This window comes from Aricia agestis, chromosome Z (genome assembly GCF_905147365.1).
Source record: "Aricia agestis chromosome Z, ilAriAges1.1, whole genome shotgun sequence".
NCBI lineage: Eukaryota > Metazoa > Arthropoda > Insecta > Lepidoptera > Lycaenidae > Aricia > Aricia agestis.
In genome coordinates this window covers 9974965-9988503 of record NC_056428.1, presented here as the reverse complement: position 1 = coordinate 9988503, position 13539 = coordinate 9974965, and the positions used below count along the sequence as shown (strand labels likewise).

At 34.8% G+C, this 13539-nt stretch overlaps 1 protein-coding gene across 2 annotated transcripts in view; it reads right to left on the bottom strand.

Annotated features, from left to right (window-relative positions):
- LOC121738611 (ubiquinone biosynthesis protein COQ9, mitochondrial-like) overlaps positions 1 to 13539 on the bottom strand; it is a 37677-nt gene that overhangs the window by 10351 nt on the left and 13787 nt on the right. Inside the window, exons 2-6 of one of the 2 annotated variants that reach the window (XM_042130783.1) lie at positions 8666 to 8708; positions 5775 to 6136; positions 5018 to 5109; positions 1607 to 1727; positions 1133 to 1336 (exon numbers count right to left, since the gene is read on the bottom strand). In XM_042130783.1, the coding sequence (XP_041986717.1) occupies positions 1133 to 1336; positions 1607 to 1727; positions 5018 to 5109; positions 5775 to 6136; positions 8666 to 8693 (807 nt within the window). In that variant the 5' untranslated portion in view covers positions 8694 to 8708. Of the gene's footprint in view, positions 1 to 1132; positions 1337 to 1606; positions 1728 to 5017; positions 5110 to 5774; positions 6137 to 6659; positions 8446 to 8665; positions 8848 to 13539 lie in introns of those variants that run through there. The other variant, XM_042130782.1, reaches the window with a different exon arrangement.

Below are 13539 nucleotides of genomic sequence, written 5' to 3'. Positions count from 1 at the left end.
TGCCATACAAAATGACAGCTACTTCTTATGTCGATTTGAAGCGCCGCGGTGAGCGTACTGTGAACTAATTTATCTAGAAAATGACAACCGCCATTTGCAAAATAGTAGTTCCAAGTACACTCACTACTGCTTTCACATTACAGCAATCAGCGCCAATATGGCGACTTTCAAATAGGAATATTTTATTGATAGCGATCGCCTGTCCATTGTATTATAGAGGTCAGTGTGTATAATCCATTTTCAATTTGTCACTTTGTTGTCAACAGACTTCAACCATAAATAAAAGAGTATAATTCGTGTGTATAGGCTAGTCAGTTGTCACTCAAAAATCTGTCATTTTCCTAGTGTGTATCTACAACATACACACTAGGAAAATGACAGATTTTTGAGTGACAACTGACTAGCCTATACACACGAATTATACTCTTTTATTTATGGTTGAAGTCTGTTGACAACAAAGTGACAAATTGAAAATGGATTATACACACTGACCTCTATAATACAATGGACATGTGTCATGTGTGTATTATATTTTATGTTGGGTTGCACCAACTAACTTTAACTATAACTGTAACTATGCAGAATGTCAAATCTTTGGTTAAAAATAAAAATGGACGCTTTCAAGACGCCATATTTAACCATAACCATAGAGCTCGACAAGGTTTTAAATGCGCGTGGCGAAAAAAGGAACTAACGATGTCATCATACAAAAACGCCATTTTTGACAGTTCTCTTTTACCAGCAGCGCCCCCGCCCACGTTCATTTATAACCTTGTTGGACCAGCTGTCATCTGTTAATTTCTCCGGTCAAAGTTAAGGTTAAAGTTAAATTTGCTTTTACTATAACCATAACTTTAACTTTAACCACGCCTCTGGTGCAACCCAACCTTATATTTGTTAAAAAAATATATGATAAAGCTTTTCAAAACAATATAAGCTCGATGCACTCCTTCACTATATAAACTGTAACTGTGCACAAAATTGTGTACCGAATACATGCATAAAGTATGCATGTATTTGGGTCACATTTTGTAGACTGTGGACAAATTTTTTGACACAGTTACTCTTCCTTAGTTTTTATTATTCGTAGGCTATCTCCGTTAACCTATTACGTAATGTGAAACCCTCTTACCGTTGTAAATGCGGCTGTCAGTGTTTGTGGGGCGGCAGCGATTGGATTCATTTTGATAGCGATTTGAATAAATTCGGCGTCTCGTATGCGTGCTTTAACGAAATTTTTTGTTCCGCTACTCCCCGGGCTGTTGTCAGTTAGGTAAAAGAGTTCAGATACTTTGTAAATACCGGCTAAGCCCACTCGTCGTAGGTACCAATTAAACTGAAATAAAATAGTGGTTATAATAATATCAAATAAGTAATTAAGTACTTAAATCTTTGCCACAATAAAAATGTTTCAGAGCCTTGGCAATTCTCATACCTTGATCATCGATTTGCTTAACGAGCTGACTTATTTACATAGGCGTCAAACAGTGAACGCGTGCGGTATGCCAGACTGATCCGAGATTCGAATTTCGAGTTATGGAAATTGGACTCTACTAACTACTAGTAACTTCTACTACTATTAGGCTCGTCCACGTCAGATACTTACATCAACACTTCTGTCGCCTGTGTGATAACAAATGTCATCTACTAGGGAAAGCAATGTAGCTAAGCTGTTTGGAACATTGTTAGGTAAGGCTTGTATTGCCATTGCCTTGGGCCAAGTGTTCCTGAAACGAGAAGTGAAAAATATAATGAGTTTCATGAGACCAAAGATAGAGGTAAATACACTGCGAATAATAATTATTATTTTTAATTAAAAAATTAAAACCGACTTCCAAGGTAAAAACAATAATAATATGAACTAAAAAGTATTGAATAACTCTTACTCTATAATAGTGCCTTTTTCAGAATACGTCTAAATCACAACTATTTCTGTACATCTGGGGGCACGGGAGTGCCCCAGCCAAGATGAGCCAAGCGAAGCGCGCAAGGGCACTACCTATCTTTTCTCGAAACGTTTCGTCGTATTTTTGAACCCTCGTAACTTTGGTTTGAATAATTCCAGATAGTTGAAATTTTTAAGATATAATGACATGGGTATAATTATTAAATGAGCAAATTTTGAATATCGTAGCTATTAGATTTTATAGGTGTCCAAAAATCCACAATTTGGTCACTGACTCACCGATCATCAAAACTGTTAGGGTACTTCCTGAAGTCATAGAAAGCTGAAATTTGGTATGTAACATAATATTAGTACTGAAACAACATAAAAATTATCAAACCCAACTTAACCTATACCATTATAGAGCAAAATTAGGCAAAAATTTGTGTTTTTTGTATGGGAGCCCCCCTTAATTTTTTATTTTAATATTATCATTAAATATTAAAGTAGACATATAACTAAGGACTTTGAGAAAAATTTAAGTACCTACCTGTTGCCATTATTGATATAGAGCAAAAAAGGCCAAAAAAAAAGTTTGTTGTATGGGAGGGATTAAAATATATTAATTTCATTTTGTTTTTAGTATTTGTTGTTACAGCGGCAACAGATATACATAATCTGTGAAAATTTCAACTCTCTAGCTATTACCGTTCTTAAGTTACAGCCTGGAGACAGACAGACGGACAGACATCTAAGTCTCAGTAATAGGGTTCCGTTTTTACCCTATGGGTACGGAACCCTAAAAAAAACTAAAAGAAAAAACAACGTAAACCAGCTTACAAAAAGAAATGAAATCCCACCAAAAACATTTTCATGTAAAAATGTTGCCAAGATGAGAACATAATATTATAGTTCGTCGTGTCAAAAAGTAGTGAGATCTCATGTAGAGCCAAGTTTCTTAACCTTACATACTCAGCCCTAAATCTAAAAACCTTAATAGTGATTTAGACGAATTCTGAAAAAGGCACTATTATAGAGTAAGAGTTATTCAATATTTTTTAGTTCATAATATTATTATTGTTTTTACCTTGGATGTCGGTTTTAATTTTTTTGTTAAAAATAATAATTTCACTCTTTTTAGTTCATCATCATCATCATCATATCAGCTCTTTTTAGTTATCTACAAGATAAGGCTTTATTTAAATATTATCTAAAAGATAAGGCGTAAATAACCACTACGACTTGTTGACGATGTTAACTATTCACATTATGTTACTGTAAGCGAAATTGTGGTAAATGCTTGCAGTTATCTAAGCGATGCTGCAATTTAAAAACTTTTATCTTTAAAGGTTCAGGAGTTCTGATCAGTGTCTTTGGACCAAGAGACATCGTAACATATGTTTAAGTTACTAGAAGCAACATTTTAACCACTATGAGTCTTTTGATAAATTTCAAGGATTTTCCTCGATTGCTCATAGATTCCATCATCAGCTCACCACTTTCGGAATTATTATACAAAATCAAGATTATACCCTATACAACCACACAAGAATTATGAAAATCGGTCCACAAACAGCGAAATAATCATCAAAAACATCTGCTTCGATGCAAAATATCACGAAAAGCATCAACAATTGGGTTTATAATGTGATGACCCATGGCATAATTATGATTTTGTTGATGATGATCAAATAAATTGATGTGTTGGCTTATGCTTTCAGTTGTTTAAACAACGCCGAAATCCCCGAACCTGTATCTATAAGGATTCAAAAGTTCTGTTGGGTACCTTCGGATCCAGGGTATAACCTGGTGCGAAATCTTACTTTTTGGTTGCATTTACCTCGAATGCTTCAGAAAAAATTGAAATCACTATATGTTTCCATACGAATTTCAAGGAGTCCCCTCGATTCCTCCAGGATCCCATCATCAGATCACCACTTTTGTGAACATGGTACCAAATTCGAGTTAAACCCTATACAACACAAAAAGAATTTTGAAAATCGGATCACAAACGGCTGAGTTATCGTTGAACATACAAAAAAAATAAGATACATACAGCCGAACGTATAACCTCCTCCTTTTTGGAAGTCGGTAAAAACTAAGGAAGAGTTAGGCTGGCCTCACACAGCCGGAATTTCATAATCGGAAATTCATATTCTTACAGATCGATCTATGAAATTCATAATCTGAAAAAATCAGAATGTGTAGCCTGCCTTACCTTTTGAATGTTAGAGCGCTTACAGACGAACGGCACGTGTCGGCGGCAGTCGACGGCAGGCGTCGACAGTTTATCAGAGCATTCATTTGCTTGGCTAGTCGGTAATCCGTACGCTGCCGATTCAGCGGACGTACTGTGAAAAAATTATCCACCGCCTCTACTAGCGACACCGTTTGACAGATTAGCAATATTACTTTAAATTTTGTTAAAAAAGTTGATATTTCACAGCGGATTTAACAATGTTTTGCATTTTTTAATGTTTTTAGTAAAATTACAGTTAAAAAGTGAGTGCGGTAATGTTATTGTAATCTTACAACAAAGTGTTCTGGAAATATGATAGTTTTAGGAAAGGTCGTGGTAGGCCCTCTTGAAAGCGTCGTAAACTGTCAACGGCTGCCGTCGACTGCCACCGACACGTGCTGTTCGTCTGTAAGAAGCCTTAGTAGTGTTTCGTAGCTATTGTCATATTTTAGTGTGCAAAAAAGAACCAAATTCAAAACGGTTGAAGTATGGGAGTTACGTTTCCATAGTTTTTAGTGTCTAAACATACTAGGCCGAAGTTACGCGGCGTAAATTCCGCATGATTACGCCCGCAATGTATTTTAAATTACCGATGACACACTATTCCGTCGCGATCCGTCCGTATTTTGTATGCGTTAGACATTGCGGACGTAATCATGCGGAATTTACGCCGCGTAACATCGGCCTAGTGTGTTGGGGCACTTATTATTCGTAGTAAATACGTAGATGAATTATTATGATTAGCACACTAACGCCATCTAGTGACATTTAAATCAAGTATACAACTCTTATTATAATTTTATATTTTGCTCAAAAACTTTGAGTTTGGTTTATGTACACAATAAAAATAATTACTGTCTCCATTTGTTTGTTAAAATAAAACAAATTCTTACTTATATGGATCAATCATAAGAATTCTTGTTACAATTGCATCCTCAATAAGTTTTACTGGAATATTTGGTTCTTTTAATTCTTCTTTGGGCCACTGAAATATGAAATAAAATAGTAGTTAAATAGAAGTTATCTAGTATTTTACAAGATTTTTTGCCAAAATTATTTTTTCTGTCTATTTAAACAAAGTAGTATTTTCAACCCTAAGGGGGGTATTACATTATCATTTATATTGGATCATTTCTATGATCATATATAGGATCCAATATATATGATCATTTGATCATATCTGCTTATTACATTATCATATTTCATTGATCCTTTTTTACGTCATATGTGGTTTCAATAGCCAATGGAGAGTGCTAACGCTGACAGGTATTGATGTCAGGGTTACTAGATCTCAGAGAATTTGATGTGTCAAAAGACATCGTCATTTTTAATATAGCTTGTTTTTTGTTATTTCAGCAATATTATCCAAGTATATAATTAGAAAAATAATTACATTACATTATTTGAAACATATTAACGAACAAGAAATTAAAAACTCTTCTTTATAATAAATAACTGGCAACACCTATTTCTATGACCGTATTGGATCCAATCTCTCAGTAAATGTCAAAAATGTATGATCAAGGAAGAAATAAAAGAAATCATATGTCTATATTACATTATCCAATATCATTGACTCGATGATCTCGGATCCAATATATATGATAATCTAATATCCCCCTAACTAACAGAACTGAAAGCTTTACTTACATTTTTCATATGCTGAACAAGTTGTTCGTTGCATGTTACATTAAAATAATGAACTAAATCTCCTCCTCCATTGGGAAAAAGTCCATGTGTGATGCCTGGATACCCGATAGCCTCTGAACCCTGTGTCAGAGATTCCACTGACCACCCCGATGTAGGCACAAACTCCATAGCTTTAGTCAATATTCTTCTCTTTATATCCTCCTCGTACTGGCGTTCATCGTGTTCGGTATTTACTGTAATACTGCTGTCATTTGGTATTTCATTTTTAATTGTTTCTTTACAATATGCTCTGGTGAGCTGTAGGGCTTTGCAGCTTTGTATGTATGCAATTGACATCAGAGCCTTTCGTCCATTTCTCATTGCTGTTAACAAATAAATATTTTGAAATAATATGTAAATAATCATTTTGATAATACAGTTTAAACATAATATACACTATACATCCATTTTCTTAAAAGTTTTAGTAAATTATTTAAAAAAGAGTTAAGGGTGGATGAATGAAAAAGACATAGGAAGTTATACAAGTCTTCTTACTTCAAACAGGTTTTAAAATATACATTGTGTAACAAAAATAAGTGATAATACTTTAGGGTGTGTACGTGTTTCTTGTAGAGAGTTCACTGTGAAAGTAGCAGTTCTGAAAGACGACATTTTTTTCACTTTTGTATGGATGGGCAAGGGCCCCAGCGTCACAAGTTTCCCCATACCAAAGTGAAAAAAAAATTTTGGTCTTTCAGTGCTGCTACTTTCACAGTGAACTCTCTACAAGGAACACATACACACCCTAAAGTATTATCACTTATTTTTGTTACAACCTGTATGTATTGAGTAATAAAAAGACTAATGAAAATTTTAAATATTTTTATTCATATTGTGAAAAAAATATTATACAGGCTTCTGTTTGTTCAAATTGATACATTCACTTAATCTAGCAACAAGACCTTCAATCAAATGAAAAGCATTTAATGCTGATAATATTATTTCTTTCTTGTTTTTATCTGGTATGGTGTCCAGCACATTACCACCAACATTAATCGAAACATTGATATTCTCTTTAGGATTATTCTTCGCTTCTTCTATATCTTTTAACTTGACTTCATAGTGAGCCTTTGACATTTTTAGTGCCACCCTTAGAGGTTCTAAGTAGCTTGTTTCAATTGCCACAAAATTATTTTTAAAATTAGTTACATTGCCTGTATCTTTTATGACTAAATATCTCAACAGGTTAAGAGATGTGATTATTTGGTCAGCCAATTCTACCAAGTCTGATTCTGCTCCATGTGGAAGGTGACAGATTTTCTTCAACATTGCCATCAGCTGAGAGTCCTTAAAAGTTGCTGGCAATTCTGGTTCTTTAAAAGCTTCATCCAAGGAGTTTTTATACAAAGATATTGCATAACCAATCATCCCAGAGTGATTAGCATTGTCTATCATATATTTAATGAGAGAGCACCTTCCTTTGTAGTCAAATTTGTTAACCAGTGTTCCTAATATCACAACAGACTCTTTACGTAAAGATTGATACATGGAGTATATAGCTACGGTCATTAAGTTCTTGCCCAAATTATAATGGACCATAGTTAATTTAGATGAAAGAATATTTTCAGGGTATTTCTTTAGGATTTCCTTGCACAAGTATATTCCTTTAGACAGAGGGCCATATTCAGTAAAACTGAGTAAATGAACACCACAAAGAAGCACAGTGCACACAAGGTATTCTGGTGAGTATACAAGAGGCAGAGCCGTGTCTGGAATTTCAAAATGTCCTGACAGCAATGCATAAAACAACCCAGATAAAGTAGTTATGTTCACTTTCTCCTTGTGATCATAAGGATCAATTTCTTCATTTTCATCATATTTTTCATTTTTGGGTTTTGTTTTTTCACTCTCATTGCTACATTTTTCAATATATGCAAGGAATTTTAAAGGGTTTTTAAGCAAAGTGCAGATATCTGCAATTAAAAACTTGGTACAAGCCCTTGTTTCACTTTGTTTGTTAGTATCAGGATCTACATCCACATAAACTAATGGTTTACCAAACAGACTTATAAGAAATGCAGAAATTATCTGTTTTGGTCTACATTTATCATCATTCATCACTTCACTAATAAAAGGGCAGTAGAATGGTGGTAATAAGGAGTAAACTTTATTAATTCTTCTTATGTTATCATCACACTCCATCAAAAGACGTTGTTTGCCTTCTAGCTCATACTCTGGCACGGGTATGTTATCAATGTATGTACTTATGGCATTGAGACACCATTCCAATGATCTACCTCTTTTGAGTGTCAGTTTCAGAAGGAGTTGCTGCAATGGTTGAAGTATGATAGAGAATTGAGCATCATTTTTTGATACTTCAATTTGTTCAATAAACTCTAGGAGAGCTTCCTCGGGGACCGCCTTCTGAACAATTATTGATAGAAATTGTTCACATGTGCCATAAAGTGAGGGCTTCAATGTGTTTGTATCATTATTAACTTTTGAAACAATAACAGATATTAAATCCCAACAGTTATCTTTGAACTGTTTTGCATATTTCTCGTCTACTGCTACAGTGAGTGCTTCTTTGTATTTTTCACCATCCAATAGGGAAGACACATGATCCACAACATCTACACTTTGATCCATGATGAAGGATGTGGAAAGAAAGTTTGTATTTCCGTATACAATTCTGTAAACCAAGTACATTTACACTGTAATTGTTATTGATATTATGGTGTAGGAACGAATATTTTTATTTTGAAGGACATACAAGCTTTACTTATCCACGAGTCCCAACTCCCATGCCAATAAATATAATGAAGAAAATGAAGTTTGGACAAGAAAAAATGTGCAAAACCACTTGTAAAACAATTATTTGAAGTGGATATTTGCATTTTATATAAACTTACAATAAATTATCTTCGGCATATGATTCATCCTTCCACTGCTTTACAAGGTCTATACACTATTTTAATAATTTAAACCTTCGTTTTTGCTTTGGTAGGAATCAAAAAATTCTAGTCGCAAAAAGTACACGGCAAATAATTCTTTTACTTCTTGAGATTTTAACGCAGGTGGGTGAAACTTTCGAACAAAAAAAAATTGGGTTCCAAATTTAAACGTAGCAACTAAATTAAGTTGGATAATCTGTACAATTTTTAAGCAAGATCGACTGTGATTGGTTGATAAAAAAGACGAAGAAGAAGTTTAAAACTCAAAGTTCGATTTTCAGTTACTGAAAATTATTTTGTAGCAACTCTTTCAAAAATTGTAAATTAGTGGATTAATTATTGAAAAACAAAAGGTAAGCCATTGTAAAATGTACCGTACCGTAAATTGATAAATTGAAGCAAAACATAACTATGTCATACCGTGTTCTAATACAAAGTATGTCATATGATTATTTGCATATTTGTGTAATAATTTACAACTTAAACTATATTAATAAGGAAAATATAGAATATTATTTCATGGAAAATATTATAATGTACTTATCAATATGTATGCAGTTAATTTCGAAAATGTTGAAATGTGTCTATTGATTTATTGTAGTAAATAATTGCACGATAAGGTCATTAACTATAATAGTTTATGTATGGAAATGTAGTAAATGAAAAATTTTTCATTAAATTAAGGCTCCTCCTTAAATCTCCTTAACAACCATTGCCTGCAGACTAAAATGTTGCAAACTAGTACAGGGACCTAAAAGTCTGAAAGAAAGAAGGTATGGGATTATGAGAGGTGCGGAAAATCCTCTGATCGAGTGAGGTGGTATACAGCTGGCCTGAGCCCACGCGATAGATTTCAGCTGTCGTATGTATAGGGTGTAACAAAACAAAGTTAATAAAACTCGTGTGATTTCCAGTAACGCACTAACTGCTTTATTTTTTGCACATGTCAAAGTTTTGACCATAGATAATAATACAGGATAAGTATAGATTATTTTGATACCATAGACATAGCCACAGACTGCTAATACAGATTATAAATTTTACACCCCCACTTATCAAAATAATCCTATGTTCACATTAATTTGTAAAACAAGAAAATTAAATAAACTAACAAACTTGTGACAGCCCTAGCATCTTTGCAAATTTATAATGCTTTACACTACTAAGACTTTTAGTCAAAACATCAGCTGGCATCTCTGCTGAAGGCATATAAGATATTTTGACCAAATCATTAACTATACATTCTCTGACAAAGTGATGCCGAACATCAATATGTTTTGTTCTTCTGTGAAACAAAGGGTTATATGCTAATTTTTGAGAACTTTGGTTATCGCTTAACAAATTTACAGGTACATTATCAATATGACCTCCATTCATTTCAGAAATTAATTTATTTAAATATACAGCCTCTTTACATGCCTCGGAGAGAGCCATGTATTCAGCCTCCGTGCTAGATAATGCTACTGTTGTTTGTTTCCTACACTCATATGAGACCGCACTGCCAGACAATTTAAAAATAAACCCTGTATAAGATTTTCTGTCTATTGAACAAGATGCCCAGTCAGCATCAACATAGCCTAACAATCTACTATCATTTTTACATATTTTAACCCATACTGTTTAGTTTTACTTAAATATTTTAACACTCTCTTCAGATGTTTCCAGTGAGTCTCATCATAACAATTATTATACTGGCTGAGAAAACTCACTGCAAAACTTATGTCAGGTCTAGTTAAAACACACAAATACATAAGAGCACCTAACAATTGTTGATATGGATATTTCTGACAAATACTTTTAGCCTTATCTAGTTTTAAATTCTTTTCCATAGGAGTATCTGAACTCTTACAATTTACCATATTAAATCTTTTCAAAATTACATCAACAAAATCTTTTTGATCTATAGTAATTGAATCTTGTTTTACAGTCACATTCATACCAAGACAATGCTTTATCTGGCCTAAATTCTTTATACTAAATTTTGCTTTCAATTCACTAATTAGTTTATCACATATTTCTTCACTATTGTAAAAGATAAAAAAATCATCCACAAATATTGCTATATATACTCTGACATTATTATTACACATCATAAATAAACATGGTTCATACTGTGACTTGGTGTAACCTAGTTCTAGCAAACAAACTTCTACTCTTTGATACCAAGCTCTTGCTGATTGTTTTAAGCCATATATAGCTCTTTTTAGTTTTAACACTTTATTTTCAGAATTAGGTATATCTGAACATTCTGGTATCTCCATATAAATACATTCATTTAACACACCGTTTAAAAATGCAGTAGGCACATCAAGGTGTAATACATTTAAGTTCTTATCTACACTCAAAGCTAACAATAATCTCAAAGTGGAATACCTGAGAACTGGTGAGTAGGTTTCCTTATAGTCCATACCCTGTTTCTGATTAAACCCCTTCGCCACCAGCCTTGCTCTGTACCGCACTTTGTTTTCACTATTGTATTTTATTTTGAAGACCCACTTGCACTTCACTATAGTTTTATTCACTGGTCTGTCCACTAGTTCCCATGCATCTCTATCACTGAATGACTGCAATTCTTCTCTGATAGCCTGCCGCCACTGTTCCCTATCCGGTCCACTGATAGCATCCTTCAAAGAAATGTTCTCACTTGGCACTTCATTCTCGATGCATAAGTTTGCAAAACCATAGAATTCCGGCTTCCTCCTGACACGTTTCTCTCTAGCTTCAGTATTGACAACCCCTGTGTCCTCAAGTGAAGTTGAGTCATAGAAACTGTCCTCTGTGTCTGAACTGGACTGCTCCGGAACATAGGTCTCATCTTGTTCGTATTTCTGTTCATCTTCTGAACAGGACTTTTCCAGAGTACTATCTAGCTGCTCATCCCCCACTGAATCCTGTTTTCCTTCACTATTCTCCTGTACTGAAATCTGTGTTGTCATACTGTCATTTTCTTGTTCCATGACGACAACATCTCTTGCTGTTGTAATAGAGTGTGATGCGGGATCATACAGTCTGTACCCTTTAACATTCTCAGCATAACCAACCAAAAATAGTTTCTTTGCTTTCCTGTCCCACTTTAACCTTTTTTCTTTTGGTATATGTGTCATGACTGGGCTGCCATAGACACGGATATGACTGACATCTGGTCTTCTACCTGTCCAAAGTTCAAATGGTGTACGATGTTGAAGACCTGCAGCTGGGGATCTGTTCTTCAAGTACACAGCAGTGTGCACTGCCTCTGCCCACAAGAACTTTTCAAATTTTGCATCAAATAAGAGACATTTTGCTTTTTCTACTATTGATCTATTTAAGCGCTCACATAACCCATTCTGTTCTGGACAGTAGGGATTCGTTTTCTGGTGTACTATACCATTAGCTTTCAAAAAATTATCAAATGCATTATTGCAAAATTCTTTGCCATTATCTGTTCTGAGCATTTTGATTTTAGTAGATTTTTGATTTTCTACTAAGCTTTTGTACTGTTGGAAATAAGAGAAAGCTTCATCTTTTGTCTTTAGAAAGTATACATAAGCCATCCTGCTGTAATCGTCCACCAATAGTAGAAAATATCTAGCCTGTCCGAGCGACTTGTTCTCCATAGGCCCGCAGAGGTCAGCGTGAACAATATCCAAAACATTTTTGCTCCGTGATGTACTAACTGGAAAGGGCAATCTTGTTTGCTTTCCCTCACAGCATACTGTACAGTTGTCTCTGCTTATGTCTGCCTTATCTTGGAATGACAAGCCATCCACTGCTCCATCTCTCATGATCTTCAGGTCGTTACTGTTTATGTGGCCAAGCCTTCTGTGCCATGTCCAGCTTGAAGTCACTGCCGTCGCTGCCAAAAGTTTTTCTGACTTCACAATGTTCAATTTATACACACCGTTTGTTAAGTTTGCTTCTCCAATGCATTCATTCCGTTGATTATAAATGTGACAAACATTTTCATTGAAAATAATTCTGTTTCCACTAGATATCATCCTACTAACGGATAGAAGGTTGGTAGTAAGATTTTGTATGCATAACACATTGTTGACATTCACTTTGTATTCCTTATTTTTAACTCGCGTCGTTATCTCAATGTCTCCGGAACATATAACTGGCACGCTTTCTTTATTTGCCACCACAATATTACGAGCTTCGGTGTTGTAAGACACATTCTTCATCATGTTTTTGCTCAATTCAGAAATCATATGAGTACTCGCTCCTGAGTCGACATACCAATCCTTTTCACTGAATTCTTTTTCACTGAAAACATCGCGCTAAATGCATTTACTTGTTTATCTTTTTGCATTTCGGGGGATCGGCACTGATTTTTGTAGTGTCCTAACTGCTTGCACTTGTAACAACGAATATTTTTCGCCGGCTTTCCGTCACTTGCTTGACCGCCATTTTGGTTTGACACTTGTTGACGTTTCCCGCCGTAATTTGCTTTGTCAGTGTTGGAATAACGTTGATTTTGATGACTACTTCTGGATTTGGAGAAAAATGCTCCTTCTGTTTTTATTTCACTATCTGCACTCATATCGAGCAACTTTGTTTTTATTGCATCTGCACTAATCTTCATCCCAGAGTGCTCAATGGCCATTATCATTGGCGCGAATCTGTCCGACAATCCAGCCAAAAGAAGTGAACCCACCCACTCATCATTGATCTCAAAGCCTGTGCCTTTAAGCTTCTGAGCTGTATCAACTAGCTGGGTCACGTATGCAGTCATTGAATCTGAAGTTTCTAGACGAATCGAGATCAATGTTCTTAGTAAACTTATGCGACGCGTGAACCCTGAGTCGTCAAATAATGATTTCAATTTCGCCCACAGACCATGCACCGTACGT